Source organism: Thalassophryne amazonica, chromosome 18 (genome assembly GCF_902500255.1).
Source record: "Thalassophryne amazonica chromosome 18, fThaAma1.1, whole genome shotgun sequence".
Lineage (NCBI taxonomy): Eukaryota > Metazoa > Chordata > Actinopteri > Batrachoidiformes > Batrachoididae > Thalassophryne > Thalassophryne amazonica.
Window position 1 is genome coordinate 9,967,630 of NC_047120.1, and position 18,810 is coordinate 9,986,439.

Genomic DNA, 18,810 nt, shown 5'->3' on the forward strand with positions numbered 1-18,810 from the left:
GTGTTAAACATACCACTGTCCCAGCTTTTTTGAAACGTGTTGCAGGCATCCATTTCAAAATGAGCAAATATTTGCACAAAAACAATAAAGTTTATCAGTTTGAACATTAAATATCTTGTCTTTGTGGTGTATTCAATTGAATATAGCTTGAAGAGGATTTTCAAATCATTGTATTCTGTTTTATCTACATTTTACACAACATCCCAACTTCAGTGGCATTGGTGTATGTAAATTGAAAATGAAATTAAAAATTTAAATTAATCATGCAGTAACTGAACGCAAAAAAATTGAATAACAAGCCCCAGGTTCAGAGTCCCCTTCATGAAAAAGAGTTAGAGCCATCAGGGTGAATGAAGGCTGTCTTTAGCAGAGCAGAGCACACAAACAAGTTTTCTACTTTGATTTGTGCTCACTCAGTGCGCCGTTGTGACTGGAGTGTGGTTTCTGCCTCTGAAGAAGCAGGTTGGAGTCCAGCAGTGTGGTGCTGGATCCCATCTGGATGTGGATTCTGGATCCCTTGTTCTCTTTTGTAGTGTGTGCATTTATATAACTGTTAAAACATTGAGTACTACCATCATACTTTGTACTGTTGTTTCAATTTCAATTTATTTTCTGTTATATAGCACCAAATCACAGCAAAGTTGCCTCAAGGTGTTTCACACAAGTAAGGTCTAACCTTACAAACCCCCAAAGCATGCACATAGGCTACAGTGGTAAGGAAAAATTCCCATCTGAGGAAGAAACCTCAAGCAGACTAGACTCAAAGGGGCCATGCTACCGACACAACTTAAAAAACAATTTACAAAATGAATATACAAGAAATGTTGCCGTGCACAGGACAGGAGGGTGACAGAAACACACCACACCTATGTCTGGATGGAGCCGCACCTCAAACAGAGAGGAAAAAAACAGAATCAGGCATCAGAAAGACAACAAATACAGCATTTGTCAGCATTAAGCAGCAAGAAAAACAGAACAAATACTGAGGTGATTGCCGAGAAAATAAGTGTGTCTTAAGTCTGGACTTGAAAGTCTCTATAGAATCTAACTGTTTTATTGATGCAGGGAGATCATTCCACAGAACAGGGGCATGATAAGAGAAAGCTCTGTGTCCTGCAGACTTTTTATTCACCCTAGGGACACAAAGTAATCCTGCACCCTGAGAACGCAGAGCCTGAACCTTAACCCTAGCCCGGGCCGGTACGTAGGTCAGCTAAGTAGGGAGGTGCCACTATATGAACAATTTTATAGACTAGTAGCAGAACCTTAAAATCTGATCTCACAGGGACAGGAAGCCAGTGAAGGGATGCCAAAATGGGTGTAATGTGGTCGAACTTTCTGCTTTGTGTCAAAAGTCTGGCATTCAAATTACCCCAAGGGTCCTCACATTGTCAGTGTGATGTATAACACACGAGCCTAGGCTAAACATTAACTGGTCAAATTGATGCCGATGTCTCACTGGACCAAGAACCATCATTTCAGTCTTATCAGATTTTAAAAGTAGGAAATTGCTAGACATCTAGCTTCTCACTGATGCAAGACAATCTTCTAAGGATTTCATGTGGATAACATTACCAGCAGTTATCGGCATGAACTACTATCATACTTTGTACTGTTGTTGAGTTAGAATTTAAAGATTGATTGGCATTATCCGCGGAATGAATGCCCAGCGTTCTCCTGTCTTATTGATTCATCGTTCGTTCATGGATGCAAAGTGTCTCACCTCACTTCAAGGCCTTGTCCCACCTTGACGATTTAGTCAGCATATGCCAACCATATTAAAAAACGCTAGCACAAGTCCAATGGGTTAAGGGTAAGTTTTTTTCTTTTTTTTTGTTTTGTTATTTTTTTAATAAGTTGAAGCACGTTGAAGCTCACTGATGTATGTCCTAATAAGCTGAGTTCCTCAAAAAATTTTGGGCTTGTTGAAAATTTTCAACACATGCCAGCGTGTGACTTATGCCGCGTTCACACCGGGCGCGACATGAGCGACAGCAGCGACAGGTTGTCATATAATCCCTATGGAAGGACGCGGTTTGGCGCCAAACCACGCAGCGCGCCGCGATGGAAGCGAATGAAGCGACGCGAGTGAAGCGATTTTGAGTGATTGGCGCGTTTGTGGCGCGATATTGCGTCACGTCGCGTTGCCCTCCTCCCCAAGTTGAAAAATCTGAACTTTTTCATCTTGTCGCGCCGCGATGACCAATCGGGGACTGAATATGTAGTGATGTGGAGATGTCTGGAGTTTGACTGAGGAAGTGAACATGCGCGCGCTAGCGAATCATCCGTGGAGATTATTTTACTTATTAACTACACACATCTATAATAAAACAAATGGTGACTGGTTTCTAAACACAATTATGACAGTTTTTGGGGAAGAGCGAGCAGCAGCCCCACAGGAGGGGGAGCGGAGTTTCTTTTTTTTTCTTACATGCGCACGCGAGGGAATCGTCTATGAAAATTATTTTACTTACTAACTACACAGATGTATAATAAAACAAATGGTGACTGGTTTCTAAACACAATTATGACAGAGTTTTTTGGGGAAGAGCGAGGAGCAGCCCCACAGCAAGCAGCGGAGTTTTTTTTTTATTGTTTACATGTGCGCGCGTGAATGGGACAGGAGGTCCTCAAACTGGGTCCTGCAGAGGCGGAAGGACCGCTGAAAGCGGCCGTCATCCAGATGCAGCTCCTGCAGCAAATAATGATACTCCCCGAATTGGGAACACAACAACTCGCTCCGTGTGATCAAGGTCCGTCATGTTAACTTGACTGACAACCGGAGCCGGTGAGCGGAATAGAAGCTCCTCCTATTTGATGACCCACTGGGGTGAATTTTCGCAGTGAAAGCAGAGCGACACACCGGGCGATGGTGGCGCGTCCGTTGCCACGCAACCGAAGCAAATTTGTGGCGTCTGGTTGCGCCCGGTGTGAACGCGGCATAATACGTCCGGCACATGCTGGACATAAGTTGTAGGTAAGTTATGTGATTGTTGGCACACATTTCTTCTAATTTACTCCTAAGTCTAAATTCATCCATTAATGCTGGCCACTGATTGGCTGAAAGCTGCGGTCCTCACACAGATCGACTGTTTTACTCACACATGGAGTAAATTTGACCTGTTCATTTCGGTCCACTTCACCATTACAGACATGAATCCACATAAAGCTCCTGATTCGTGGCTGGAGACGTAGCATTTTAAAGCAAGTCCCTCTGTGGTTTTTCTGCCCCATGTGCGTTTCTCAGCCGGCGTTGCACTCTGATCACACAGAAGCGCTGTCATGATTTAAAGTTTTAATGCGCTGCTGCTGTGGTGTGATCATCAGATGACCTGATCGATTGATCAGGGTGGTCATGCCTGATTAATGTGCTGTAACTCTTTAAAGCACCATCGCTATCGGTGATCACCACACCGACAGATTACACCTGATCGCAGTCGACTGGCGCTTTAAAAGTTTAAATCATCACAGCATTTCATTATTCAGGTCTGTGATGACCTGATCAGGTCTGATCATGGGACCTGATCAGAAAGCACCTGGTGCTTTAAAAGTTTTGAGTCACAGCAACTCATTCATTCATTCATTCATTCATGGCAGCGTTTCCCACAGCCAGTCCACTCATCAGCATTCTGTACACAATGAAAATGGACCACCAAGATAAAACATAAAAATAAAATGATGTTAAATTCCTCTGTTTCCGACATGCACCACACCATACAGTACCAACCAGAACCACTGGTTGGAAACATACTGCTGTAAGCATACGCTGGCTAATCGCTGCCTAAGTGTGACAGGGCCTTCAGATCCGTATTCAAGGCCTTCCCCTCCCTCAAGAGATAGTTCACACCAGGTCCAGCAGGGTGATGCCACCATTGGCGCGCGCGTGTGTGTGTGTGTGTTGGACTGCCAGCCTCAGCGGGTTCCATCGCTGTAGGTAACTGATGCTGATGCTCACGTCTGTTCCACAGGGACAAGTTGCAGACACCAACCGCAGACTACAGGAAGCTGGCAGGGAGGTAAGAACACGTGCAGAATAAAAGTGCTGTCTTTCGTCAAGTTGAGGTTTCCTGTCTTTGTCCTTGTCCTCAAAAATAAACTTGTAACCAAAGAACTTTGCAATAATGGCGTCTTATGAACACAGCGAGCAAAACCCATAGCTGCACTTCATCTGATAAAATAAAGATTATATCAATTCATTAAAAAAAACTTTTATTTCAGAAAAAAATTAAAATGATTAGATGGTAAACACCAGCATCAACAAACTGAAACTGACCAGAACCATTAACTATATTTGGGGTTCTTTAACTAGTCTGGGTCCAAGTCAGACTGCCACTGTTTGAAGGCTGCACTCCTCCTCTCTCTGCTGTCTCTCCTCCCTCTCTCCTCTGTCCTCTTTCCTCTGTCCTTTCTCCTATTTAATTCAATTTATTCCATTTATATTGCGCCAAATCACAAAGTTGTGGCACTTCAAGGCGTTTCACACAAGTAAGGTCTAACCTTACTAACTCCCAGAGCAAGCACACAGGTAACAATGGTAAGGAAAAACTCCCTCTGATGATTTGAGGGAGAAACCTCAAGCAGACCAGACTCAAAGGGGCTATCTTCTGCTTGGGCCATGCTACCGACACAATTTACAAAACAAATGTACAGGAAATGTTGCCAGTGCACAGGACAGGAGGGTTATAGAAACAGACACCACACCCATCTCTTTAAAATTGCTGTCATGTCTGAAGTTTTATAAAGTAAAAATATCAGATATATATTTTAGTTTTTAAGTATTGCACTAATTTTTAAGGTTTTAGTGAGCACATGCACCCAGCAGTGCACTATGGGTAGGATAGGGTAATCTCAGGACAAATGCATTTGAGACACTCTTTTCAGGCTCCACGGACAACAGCGTTAAACTCTAGTGCCTAAACCGCTTGTGAATATACAACCCCTGGCAAAAATTATGGAATCACCGGCCTCGGAGGGTGTTCATTCAGTTGTTTAATTTTGTAGAAAAAAAAGCAGATCACAGACATGACACAAAACTAAAGTCATTTCAAATGACAACTTTCTGGCTTTAAGAAACACTATAAGAAATCAGGAAAAAAAATTGTGGCAGTCAGTAATGGTTACGTTTTTAGACAAAGCAGAGGGAAAAAAAATATGGAATCACTCAATTCTGAGGAAAAAATTATGGAATCATGAAAAACAAAAGAACGCTCCAACACATCACTAGTATTTTGTTGCACCACCTCTGGCTTTTATAACAGCTTGCAGTCTCTGAGGCATGGACTTAATGAGTGACAAACAGTACTCTTCATCAATCTGGCTCCAACTTTCTCTGATTGCTGTTGCCAGATGAGCTTTGCAGGTTGGAGCCTTGTCATGGACCATTTTCTTCAACTTCCACCAAAGATTTTCAATTGGATTAAGATCCGGACTATTTGCAGGCCATGACATTGACCCTATGTGTCTTTTTGCAAGGAATGTTTTCACAGTTTTTGCTCGAAAAATGATTTCATCATCCCCAAACATCCTTTCAATTGATGGGATAAGAAAAGTGTCCAAAATATCAACATAAACTTGTGCATTTATTGATGACGTAATGACAGCCATCTCCCCAGTGCCTTTACCTGACATGCAGCCCCATATCATCAATGACTGTGGAAATTTACATGTTCTCTTCAGGCAGTCATCTTTATGAATCTCATTGGAATGGCACCAAACAAAAGTTCCAGCATCATCACCTTGCCCAATGCAGATTCGAGATTCATCACTGAATATGATTTTCATCCAGTCATCCACAGTCCACGATTGCTTTTCCTTAGCCCATTGTAACCTTGTTTTTTTCTGTTTAGGTGTTAATGATGGCTTTCGTTTAGCTTTTCTGTATGTAAATCCCATTTCCTTTAGGCGGTTTCTTACAGTTCGGTCACAGACGTTGACTCCAGTTTCCTCCCATTCGTTCCTCATTTGTTTTGTTGTGCATTTTCAATTTTTGAGACATATTGCTTTAAGTTTTCTATCTTGACGCTTTGATGTCTTCCTTGGTCTACCAGTATGTTTGCCTTTAACAACCTTCCCATGTTGTTTGTATTTGATCCAGAGTTTAGACACAGCTGACTGTGCACAACCAACATCTTTTGCAACATTGCGTGATGATTTACACTCTTTTAAGAGTTTGATAATCCTCTCCTTTGTTTCAATTGACATCTCTCGTGTTGGAGCCATGATTCATGTCAGTCCACTTGGTGCAACAGCTCTCCAAGGTGTGATCACTCCTTTTGAGATGCAGACTAACGAGCAGATCTGATTTGATGCAGGTGTTAGTTTTGGGGATGAAAATTTACAGGGTGATTCCATAATTTATTCCTCAGAATTGAGTGAGTCCATATTTTTTTCCCTCTGCTTGGTCTAAAAAGTAACCGTTACTGACTGCCAAAATTTTTTTTTCTTGATTTCTTATAGTGTTTCTTAAAGCCAGAAAGTTGCCATTTGAAATGACTTTAGTTTTGTGTCATGTCTGTGATCTGCTTTTTTTCTACAAAATTAAACAACTGAATGAACATCCTCCGAGGCTGGTGATTCCATAATTTTTGCCAGGGGTTGTATTCTCTGGGTTTATAGGCGTTGTTATTGTGTTTGCATTTGTTAAATTCCACACATCTTAAATGTAGCAGACACAGATTTATCTGGAATTTTGTTTTGGCAAGTTTTCACGTTCTCTACTGCCATCTACTGGCCAGTAGTGTTCATGGCAGTATTCGTCCTGAAGCTGGGCAGACACTGTATGATATTTTTAATCACTGTACTCGGTTTCAGTTCAAACTGTACCACAGAACCACATGGTGTAAACGTTCAGAGCGCACGATTTATGTTCTCACACACATTGTACGTTCAAAAACCACGTCGGACTCGTGTTTCCAGAAGCAAAACGTAAACGGAAGCTTTTTTTTCAAACTTAATTTACAAAAGCTCTTGATGGGAGACATCAAAGTTTAAAAACAAAACAACAACAAAAAAACATTACAAGATAGGTCTGTGGTGTTTGCACATGCACAGGGCGAGAGTTTGGATGCTTGTAGCTCTTCTGCAGCGGGATACCCTCACGACGGCAGACCAGAATAATATCAGACAGGTTTGATTTTCATTCGACCATACGATCGGCGATCAGGAGGTGGTCGTGCGATGTTAAATGCAGCTCGGTACTCCATGTATAATACACGATACAGGACGCGGTGCACGATGCAGGACCTGAAACTCGATGCAATCCAAAAAATTCACGCACGAATGAAAAATCATCTGAAAAAGGGCCAAAACTCGCACAGTGTAAACCCAACTTAAGTACTGAATGTCTGGGACCAGTAGATCATGACAGTGTTCTATTATTTATTTTTGACACAGGTTATATCAGATGGTTATCAAATTACCACTTGGCTTTTTTTTTTTTTTTTTTTTTTTTGAAAATGCGTTTTTTTTTTTTTTACAAATAAAAAAAATGGAATGTTTTACAAAAGCACATTTATCTGTAAACACCAACACACGACACACCTCACATTAACGTGTTGGTTTACATAATATATGAGTCAGACCAATCAGTGTTAGCCGAGGCACATTTTACCCAGAATCCTTTGTGATCTGTCTGTGTTTGTTACAAAACTTCAGAATTAGTGCATTATTCAACATTAAAAGATATATGTTATATTTTAACTTTGCACAGAATTGACAGTTAGTCTATCAATATTCATTTTATTCTTACGCCAAACCATAACTCAGCATTGCTTTATTTTCCAAGACCTCCGCCTCACGGCATCATTGTGATTAAGCAGAGTGGTGAGGTTCATAGCTCTCCTCAGCTTGCGTCTGTGCTGGAAGCCATGTAGTAAACTGGAGCTTCCAGCAGGGGGCAGGACGCTCAAAGACAGAAGTGCTGACTCATTGTTTGGGTCTGTCGTTTAATGCTTCCAAAAACGATCGTGGTGTTAAAACTCAAAATCAGCTTGTTAGTAGTTGCACGTGTACCAGAGACAATACTGGAATTTATCCGTTATTATTTATCTGTAACTTCCGATACATTTTTGGGTGGTTTATCTAAGATAACTTTTAAGTTATCTGATTATCTGTTATCAAAGTTAATTTTTTGGTTATCTGTGCCCACCACTGATAGTAACATACTATGCCAGTATGCTAGCCATACGGAGGGGAAAATAAGTGTGTTTTAAGTCTGGACTTGAACGTCTCTACAGAATCTGACTGTTTTGTTGATGCATGTAGATCATTCCACAGACCATGGGCACAATAAGAGAAAGCTCTATGACCTGCAGACTTTTTATTCGCCCTAGGGACACAAAGTAGTCTTGCACCCTGAGAACGCAAAGCCTGGGCCGGTACGTAGGGTTTAATTGGGTCAGCTAAGTAGGGAGTTGCCAGTCCATGAATAAATTTATAGGCTAATAGCAGAACCTTAAACCTTTCCAAAAGAGCCACCCTGTCTGTCAGCATTGCGCAAGATTTATGTAGAGAGTAATGTAGTTTGTGCACTCACTAACAGAGGCGCTAACCACTCCTAAGTGTCACACAGGAGACAAATAATTGGCTAAAATTCACAGCAGTTGCACTTTAAAACTAAAAGAAGTATTAGACAGAAATCAGAGAACTGATTACAGCCTTATTAATTAGAAGTGTGTCATTCAAGCCAGCAGTCCATCTGGGAGAAATTTGCCACCCCTAACCCTTCCCAGGGTTTCCAGTTGTTGGATCCAGTTCTAGTTGATGGCTTGTGAGGTTGTGCTTCAGGAGGTGTTTGTAGCATTTCTTTTGCTCTCTTCTGGACTGTTTTCCTTCACTCAGCCGGGGTTGGCATGACAGCAGCTTTGTAGATGAGGATTTTTGTGTTGTGCTAAAAATGTCCGTTCTTGAAAACAGTTGTGCAAAACCAGCTGAAGGCAGTTACTGCACACGGGTCAGCGTTGGATGTAGTCATTGACGTCGGTGTTTGATGACACATGGCTTCCCATGTATGAAAAGTGGGTCACGTTTTCCAGAACCTGTCCCAGCAGTTTTACCAGGGGGAGCTTAGAATTGACCGTGTTCGGTGGCAGCTGATACTACAAGGAAACACTGTTATGTCATGTGTTCCATCCCTCAGGTGAGTGCCCAGACAGAGGAGGTCATTCGCTGTCGGCTTCAGCAGAGGAACATGACCACCACTGTGGAGAAGCTCCAGCTCTGTATTCCAGGTAACACAGTGGTACCCGTGTCAGTGTGATGGTTCAGTTTAACCTGTACTAAGAACAATACTTGTTTGTTTGTTTGTTTATTTAAATGTTGCTTTCAAGTAGAAAAAAATTACAGTATTCTAAATAATGAAACATCGAGATGCCACAATAAAAAAATTTATATGGCACCCATAAGAATAATTAAAAATGAGACATCAGTGGCACATACACACAAACCAAATAATGTCAAATCCTAAAGCTTCATACATTCATTCATTCATTTTCTAATGAAGCTTCAAGATGCCTCCTGTGTAGAGAAAGTAATCGCATTGATCAGGTGTGATTTTGGTCCATTCTTCTACACAAGCAGCCTTCAAATCTTGAAGGTTCTGTGGACCTCTTCTATGACCTCTGACCTTTAGTTCTTTCCATATTGGATACCAGTCAGCTGATTGGCTGGACCATTCCAGCAGCCTTATTTTAATTCTCTGAAACCAGTCCAGGGTTTCCTTGTCTGTGTGTTTGGACTTATTGTCTTGCTGAAATGTCCACCCTCATTTCATCTTCATCATGTCAGGATCTGTGGTAGTGTGGCACAGCAGGCAGGTGGATACACATGCAGACTCATTGCTCATAGGTGGGATTAAGAAAAAAAGGTTTGATCAGAAAAGAGGCAGAGGTCAATACCCTTGTAGACAGATAGAACAGGCAGAGGTACAGACAGTCGTGAGGCAGTGGTGTGGTCAGTAAACGAGCAGAGTTCCAGCACGGGCAAACAGGTATACAGGAGGTGGCAAAAACGGAGTCAAAAGCAATCTGGGTTCAGGCACAGAGAAGCAGGTTAACAGGCTGAGACAAAGTGTGGTTGCAAAAACAAGCAAGGGTTGTACACTGCAAGAACACAGAGCAAAGGCAAAACAAGGACGGCTTGGAACGAGGCAGGATACACAATGAACTAACACAGAACACAGGAACTTATGGGCTTAAATACAGAGGGTAATCAGGGGGTGATGAGGAGCAGGTGCAGGGAGGAAAGCGTGGCCGGATGAGACAAAGGTGAGACCGGAGACAAGAGTGGAATGACAGGTGGGTGTGTCACTCCACTCTAGAGGGTTAGGGTTAGGGAAATATCTGGAGGAGCCCACTGTCCGACAGATCATCAGGTCACACCCCTGGCAGAGGTTTTCTAGCGTCACTATGGAGGTTGGGGGCATTGAACCAGAATGGGCAGTGTTCAAAGCTTCCATTGCTGAAGCAGCAGTGGGGAGCTGTGGCCTGAAGGTCTTAGGTGCCTCAAGGGGCGGCAACCCTCGAACACCATGGGGGATGCCGGTGGTCAGGGAAGCCGTCTGGCTGAAGAAGGAGTCCTTCCGGGCTATGTTATCTTGGAGGACTCCGGAGGCAGCTGCAAGGTACCAACAGGTCCGAAGGGCAGCAGCCTCTGCTGTGAGGGAGGCAAAGCAGTGGGTGTGGGAGGAGTTTGGAGCAACCATGGAGAAGGACGTTCGGTCGGCACAAGGTCTTTTTGGTGGACCGTGAGGCACCCCAGGAGGGGAAAACGGGGAATCATCCAAGCTGTCTACAGTAAGGATGGGACTCTGTTGACCTCAACTGAGGATGTAATCTGGTGCTGGAAGGAACTTCTGAATCAGACCGGACTGCCCTCTATAGTAGGGGCAGAGCTGGAAGCTGATGGAGGCTTATCATAAATTTCCCTGGTGGAAGTCACTCAGGTTGTCAAACAACTCTGCAGTGGCAAGGCCCCAGGGGTTGAAGAGATCCATCCAGAAATGCTGAAGGCTTTGGGTGTGGAGGGACCGTCTTGGATGAGACGTCTCAACATTGCATTGAGGTCTGGGACAGTGGCAAACTGGGGTGGTGGTCCCCATATTTAAAAAAGTGGACGAGAGAGTGTTTGCCAATTACAGGGGCATCATACTACTCAGCCTCCCTGGTAAAGTCGAGGTTCAGGTGATAGTCGAACCTCTGATTGAAGAGGAACAATGTGGGTTCCGTCCTGGTCGTGGAACAACTGATGTCACACAAGGATCCTGGAGGGTGCCTGGGAGTATGCCCATCCAGTCTACATGTGTTTTGTGGATGGGATGGGCTACAGGACAACAGCCAAGCAGCTTGGTGAGAAGACAACAACTGTTGGAGTAATTATTAGAAAATGAAAGAAACACAAGATGACTGTCATTCTTCCTCGGTCTGGGGCTTAATGTGAGATCTCACCTTGTGGGGTAAGGATGATTCTGAGAAAGTCCAGCACTACACGGGAGGACCTGGTCAGTGACCTGAAGAGAGCTGGGACCACAGTCACAAAGATTACTTTACTAACACATGATGCCGTCATGGTTTAAAATCCTGCAGCTCATGCCAGCACATGTCCAGGCCCGTTTGAAGTTCACCAGTGACCATCTGGATGATCCAGAGGAAGCATGGGAGAAGGTCATGTGGTCAGATGAGACCAAAATAGAACTTTTTGGTATCAAATCCACTCGCCGTGTTTGGAGGATGAGAACAACCCCAAGAACACCATTACAACCATGAAGCATGAGGGTGGAAACATCATTTTTGGGGGTGCTTTTCTTTCTTTGCTTTTCTTGCAAAGGGGACAGGATGACTGCACCGTATTGAAGGGAGGATGGATGGGGTCATGTATCACGAGATTTCTGCAAGCAACCTCCTTCCCTCAGTAACAGCATTGAAGATGGGTCGTGGCTGGGTCTTCCAGCATGACAATGACGCCAAACACACAGCCAGAGCAACTAAGGAGTGGCTATGTAAGAAGCATTTCAAGGTCTTGGAGTGTCGTAACCACTCTCCAGACCTGAACTCAAAAGAAAATCTTTGGAGGGAGCTGAAACTCCAAACCTGAAAGATCTAGCGAAGATCTGTATGGAGGGATGGACCAAAATCCCTGCTGCAGTGTGCAAACGTGGTCAAGAACTACAGGAAATGTCTGACATCTGGAACTGCAAACGAAGGTTTCTGTACCAAATATTAAGGTCTGTTTTTCTATTGGATCAAATAATTATGACATGCAATAAAATCCAAATTAATTATTTAAAAATCATACAATGTGATTTTCTGACTTTTAGATTCTATGATTAAAAATTACAGACTTCTCCATTCTTTGTCGGTGAGAAAACAGTGGATCAAATACTTGTTTGCCTCACTGTCTACTTCAGTTTCAGGCGGGGTCGCGTGACAGCTTGCACATGCTCAATGACGTGCACATTGACATCTCCCATGCTCCACCGACCAAACAAACTTCTGCTGGTGGAAATGAAAGCCAAGCCACGCTTAACCGTTCTGAACCGTACCATAGTGTGCCGTACCGACCCGGACCGCTTGGTGGAAATGAAACTTAAGTCTGACACCGACTGACTTTCACTGCTTAAATGGACTGTATTTATATAGCGCTTTTCCATCTGCATCAGACGCTCAAAGTGCTTTACAATTATGCTTCTTATTCACCCATTAACACAGACACATTCGCAGGCTGGGGTTTGAACCAAGGATCCTCTGGTCTGAAGCCCAAAGCATTAACCACTAGACCATGACCTCCCCTGCTTCTTTGCTTTTTTGGAATGGCTGAGAACAAAACTGCTTGAGAACTTAGGCCCCTTTCACACCGGGGCTGATCCCAGTTGCTTCCTGTGGTGTCATGACGATGCAGGAATTTCTGCGTCAGGTGCGCGCAGCAGGGGCAGAGAGGAGGTGAGAACGCAGCCTGCAGGTTCTCTGCACAGAGAAGTCAGAGTGCACAGTTTGGCTGCAGACAGACTGTGCACTCTGACTTCTCTTCTACTTGTTGTTGTGCTGAGCTGCAGGGCTGCGCTGTGAGTTCTGTTATAGTTTATCTTTCCTCCCTTGACCGCGAGATGCGCGCACGCGCGCAAACCGTCCTTGAGCAAATGTGGAAATGTCTGGAGTTCTACTTGATGTTGACATGTCCTGGACTTATGTCCTTTTTTAACTGCGATGAGAGAGTCTGAGGAGAGAAAGGAACTAACTGCCTGCAGAATTTTTTTTTTTCTTTTCCTTCCTCCTTTGACCGCGAGATGCGCGCGAACGAACCGATGTCTGGAGTTCTACTTTTTTCCGTGGTCTTTTTTTGTTTTTGGAGGTGTAGATTTTACTGCATTAAGTACACGGTATAAAAACAATCCTGCGTGATTTATACTGCGGGAACAATGGAACACAGCAGGAATCATAAATTGGCTTCGAGTCATGCCGGGTAACACCTCTTTGCCCTGAGTTACGCCTCTTTTCCCCGACTTGCGCTGGAACCACTTCCTTTCTGCGTCGAGCACAGGACGCCAAAAAAATTAATCGGGTTTAATTTTTCGGCGCCCAACTTGCTTCCTCCTTTGCGCCCCTCACACTGTTGTGGCGCTGAGCTGCATCGTCTCGGCACTGTCATCATAATGACGCACGCCACAACTGGGAGCAGCCGGGAGCACCCCCAGTGTGAAAGGGGCTTTATCGTTGCCATCTAGTGTTGTGGAGGAATGTGATGCATCAAATTCTTAAGGAGATTGTGTTTTGATGTCTTTTGAAAGGATTATGTAGTTGTAAGTTTGGATTGTTTATGAAATAAAGAAAACATTCAGACACAAGCTGCCCTCTTTTTGTGTAAATGTATGAAGACAGTCACAGGTGGTGATTAGTTGAGGAGGGCAGGCGCTGCAGCCACCATGTCCTCAGTGGCTATGATTGGAGTGTAACACACAGCTTCTGTTACTTCCCCATTGACGTCTTTCTGTGACAGTAAAGGTGTTAAAAAGCTGTGATACTGCAGATCCAGTCTTCCATGTGCCTTCTGACAAAATGTGAATGTGTGTTTTAGGCCTGTGGAGCCTCTGAATGTAGCGTAAGCAATGTCCATGTTTAACCAGCATCAAACGGTTTTGAGCTGTCAGACTAATTCATTCTTTTTCCTTGTTATCTTCTTTTGAAGTGTTGGAAATGTACAGCAAACTGAAGGAGCAGCTGGAATCCAAAAGGTACAAACAAACAAGCAAACACGCGCACACACGCACGGGAATTACGTTGGGTTATTGATGTGGAGCATGGGCAGGGTTTCGGCAGACACTTGGTGGGGATGTGATGATCTGACTCGCCAGCCTGTGTTTGTCACACCTGTGTGAGGAGGGTTTGTTGGACAGAAACAGCTGAATGTTATTTTACGTGTGTTTTAAACCTATTAAAAACAACTGTACATCTTGAAGGCAAGCTGGTAGCTGCTGAGGCTGAACAGGGAGAGCTGGTCTTGGTGATGATGAGGAACTTGAAGTGGGTCAGCCACACACACACAGATCCCCACCAACAGATCAGTGAGACCCACTCATTCAGGAAAACAGCATGTCCCTTTCACTCTAAACATCACACGCAGGGAGAGACATCAGGTTACGAGCTGCCCAGACCAGGAGCTGGGTCGTTAATTTAGAGGCTGACTTAGTCCTGTAACAGTATATTTGTGTGTGTATAAAAAGACAACATTGAATTTTAATGAGCACAGCAGAACCTTGGCATTCTGGAACGCCTCCTGACATAAAGAACACCACAAGAACCGAAGGTTATTTTTAAATAAATTGGTCAGCAGGTTCCAACAGATGGCGTGTTTTGACAGAAACTACGGTCATAACACACTCAATCCAACAAACACATTAGGTCTTTGTGCTTGTCAGTGGAGGAGAGTTCTATGTTGCAAACGAGTCCCACATCAGTCGCAGTCACACTGACAGATTCACGTTTGGCCACAAAGCACGGTGCAGTTCTAAAACTGAACAAATACGCTTCACAAGTCTCCCGTCATCACCAAAGATGATCACATCATCAAGGCAGACAGACCAACCTTCCAAATCACCAATCACCTGCAAGTGTTACTCAGACCAAAAAACTACGACTTTGTAAAGCCCCAGTCAAACAGCACTAACGAAGGACACCAAAGCCAAAACGAAAGAAGAAATCTGGACTTATGTTGACTTTCGGAGGCATCGTGTTGTGCAGCTTCGTTCCTATTCGTCCGTCTTCCGTTTTGCTTTCTGTGTTGATGGTTCCTCATCGTTTGCGTAGTTCTTGTACCGTCAGGGTTCCGTTTGGTTGTCGCTCTTTGTCCAACCTCCCAAGTCTGATATCTTGCACGAACATTGACAATATCTGAACGGATCAATAACTAAAGCTCAGATGAGCTGAACGTGACTTGTCCATGTGTGGGACGAAAAGCAACATTTTTATACAGAAACAATAGCGGCAACAACTTTAGCTATTTATGCACGTTCCAGCCGTCTGTGGCTGGGACACGTTGTGAAGACAAACCTGTTGTTGAGACAACCAGATCTCACGCCTGCAGGTGCTGTGGACAACGCAGACTGGCGCTCGGTCTGATACCCGCTGTCAAGTCATGTCATCATGAATGTTTTGTTTCAATTTTGTTTAAAGCATCAAGGCCGCCAATGATTTGTGACTTTGTCACTTTTTTCCTTCATTCAGCTGTCGTTGTGTGCCGTGTGACCGGGCCATAAGACTCGAACCCAGGAGGGCTACTCACTACTAAAAACCTCCACCCACTCCTGCTCCAGGAACTTTCTAACACATCAAACTCACTCCTAAAAACCTCCACCCACTCCTGCTCCAGGAACTTTCTAACACATCAAACTCACTTCTAAAAACCTCCACCCACTCCTGCTCCAGGAACTTTCTGACGCATCAAGCTCACTCCTAAAAACCTCTACCCACTCTTGGTCAGGGAACCTTTTAAAGGACCTTTCACACCAAACTTGTCAAAGCGGCACCTTAAACCTATTATTTTCAGTGAGAAGCTTTGCACAAATGCCACGTCGCAGTGCGACCCACAAAAATCAAGCTTGAAGGACTCTCCTTTGGCAGTGCACACTACTGCTTGATGTGAAACTCACCACGGTCAAAGTTCAAGTCAATTCAAGTTTCACTGCTGCGCGCTATGATGTAGTTCATGCGTCCAATACACATGAGGCATCAGGCCAACACATGGGAGAGGACAGAGTCCAGAAATGTGTCAGAAGAGCATCAGAACTGCTAATTTATACACAGCAGTTTACTAAAGAAAGTCCCTACAAATGTTTTTTTTAACCTCAAGATTAATTTGTGATTACTTTACATTTTGAAGTTAAAAGATTTCTTACATTGGAAAACTTGTAATTAAAATAGTTTTAAGTGAAAAACAAAAATTCTTTATAAATCTTTGTTCATCTGTTGATTTAATAGCATAACTTATCTGTTTCTGATTAGATGATTTCATGATTAACATTATAATGAACCTTGGACATTTATTTTTAGATAAATAAAATAACATGAACATTGATGTGTACATTTTTCAGTCTGGTATATTCATTCACTCATATCTGCTCAGGAAAAAAAATGCCATAAATAAATATAAATATTTATTATAAACACAACAGGAGATGATGTAACAATGACTGCGGTGTGTCTGTTAATTGGGATTTCTCAATGTGACATAAACTTCATAATGACATCATTTTTAATTTACATAGTTCAACATTTAATTATGTCCTTGTTGACTATGTGATTGATTTTAATGTTGTAATCAAGACAGTGTAATTACTAAAATATGAATTTCACTATTCAAGTGATTGTGAATGCTTTGAAATTATGACAATAGGTGCGGGCTTCTTCTACCGGTGCAAGTGTCTCATTGACTGAACTTTCACTTCATGGACATGCTTTATGATTCATTTAATGATAGCATATAAAAGGAAACAGCTTTTTCAAATACAGTGGCTTGCAAAAGTATTCAGCCCCTTGGTATTTCATGGATTTTAATTTGTTTATGGCATTTCAAATGCAAAATGTAGATCAGGCTTTTCAATATAAAAGTTTTCTTCAGACAAATCAGAGGATGGATACATGAACATTTCCAAGTTACTGAATATGTCTTGAACTTTATTTACATCAGTTTTGAAGAAATACAAACAGTATGGCACTCTATGGTCAATTTGTGTGGATTAGACAGTTCTCAAAAACTGAGTGACTGTGCAAGAAGGAGAAGATTGAGGAAAGCCACCAAGACAACCCAGAAGAAGTTACGTAGGGGCTTCTGTGGCTGTGATTGGAGAAATTGTGCATAGTGCATGTTTCGCATTTTGTGTCCCCAGTTATACAGCTTCATGATGAAGTGGCACAGAGGAGGGTTTTATTAAAAAGAAGACCTGAAAGTTCAGCTACAATCTGCCAGAAGGTACATCTGAGATGCAAGCCTAGATTTAATATTTTGGTGACAGGAGTGGAAGTCAGTTGTGGGCTCAGAGAATTCACATCAGGCAAATCCAAGGGGGAGAAGCGATTCACAGTTCACAGTGGTGAGTGTGATCGGGGTACCACAACCGGGCACCAAGCCCTACAGGGCTTCCTCCACCTAGCCACAGTCCGAAAGCCGTCCAACACAGCCGGCATTTCTAGGCTGATGCTAATGGGCACACTAGCCGGCCCAACACTAACGTCATCTGGAGTGCCCGTAACATTTAACTCCACTGAGCTAAGAAGCTGTTCTAACTTATGGACACAGCTCTCTAAGGGAGCCACCCTGTATTCCAACATCACGCAGGATTTAAGAAGGGAGTAAATTAGTGTACTTTTGCACTAGGAAATTCAAGATTATAGCCATGCAAGCACGAGCTAATAATGAATAAGCTAACCATTCTTTAGGCTCACACAGGAAGAAAACAAAACAAAACAAAAAACCTCCTTCGAGTAAACCAATCCTAAGATTAACACATTATACCTTTGGTGTAATTTTTCCAGGAGACTAATTCTGCTCTTTTTCTCTCTGTCCGAGGTACAGATAGCTGAACACTGAACACAGGGTGCCGGACTGTCCGTGAGATGCCACGCCTGAAGCTGCTGCAGCACACTGCAGTCTGTGTTTGGCATGGACATTGCCACGGGAGCATGCCCACTGACGGCATGAAGACTGCTGGATGACCCCTCCCTGTGGCAGAACCACCTGCATGGACTTCTTTTGTTATTATGTCATGTTGTCATGTTCACCTTTCTGAACCTTTGTAAAAACCTTGTAACTGTTAGAATGGCCGAGAGTCTGGTCTGCTTGAGGTTTTGTCCTCAAATCATCACAGGGAGTTTTTCCTTACCACTGTCGCCTGTGTGCTTGCTCTAGGGGTTGGTAAGGTTAGACCTTACTTGTGTGAAGCACCTTGAAGCAGCTTTGTTGTGATTTGATGCAATATAAATTGAAATTAAAAAGGACCATTGTGCTCAGCACCAATCAACCAATGGCCCCATTCACATTTTGTCCCAGCAGAATCACTGGTACTTTGAAGCTGGCATCAGCAGTACAGCCATTTTTCACCTCCCAGAATTCAATCTTAGGGTTTAAAAAAACATTTCTTTCTCTTACATTTTTTTTCTTCAAATGCAAAGTTGCTGTCAAGTAGAAACAGTTTTACACAAGGTTTTACTTTGACTTTGGCGGAGTGTTGTGTGTTGAAGTCCGACTCTGACTTTGCCAATGTGTTGTGTGTTGAAGTCGTGCTCTGACTTTGGCGGTGTGTTGTGTGTTGAAGTCGTGCTCTGACTT

The 18,810-nt window shown here is 43.2% G+C and overlaps 1 protein-coding gene across 2 annotated transcripts in view; it reads left to right on the forward strand.

Annotated features, from left to right (window-relative positions):
* LOC117530877 (exocyst complex component 6-like) overlaps positions 1 to 18,810 on the forward strand; it is a 182,699-nt gene that overhangs the window by 6,535 nt on the left and 157,354 nt on the right. For both annotated transcript variants that reach the window (XM_034193823.1, XM_034193824.1), the window contains exons 3-5: positions 3,969 to 4,016; positions 9,137 to 9,227; positions 14,176 to 14,221. In XM_034193823.1, coding sequence (XP_034049714.1) covers positions 3,969 to 4,016; positions 9,137 to 9,227; positions 14,176 to 14,221 — 185 coding nt within the window. The remainder of the gene's footprint in view (positions 1 to 3,968; positions 4,017 to 9,136; positions 9,228 to 14,175; positions 14,222 to 18,810) is intronic.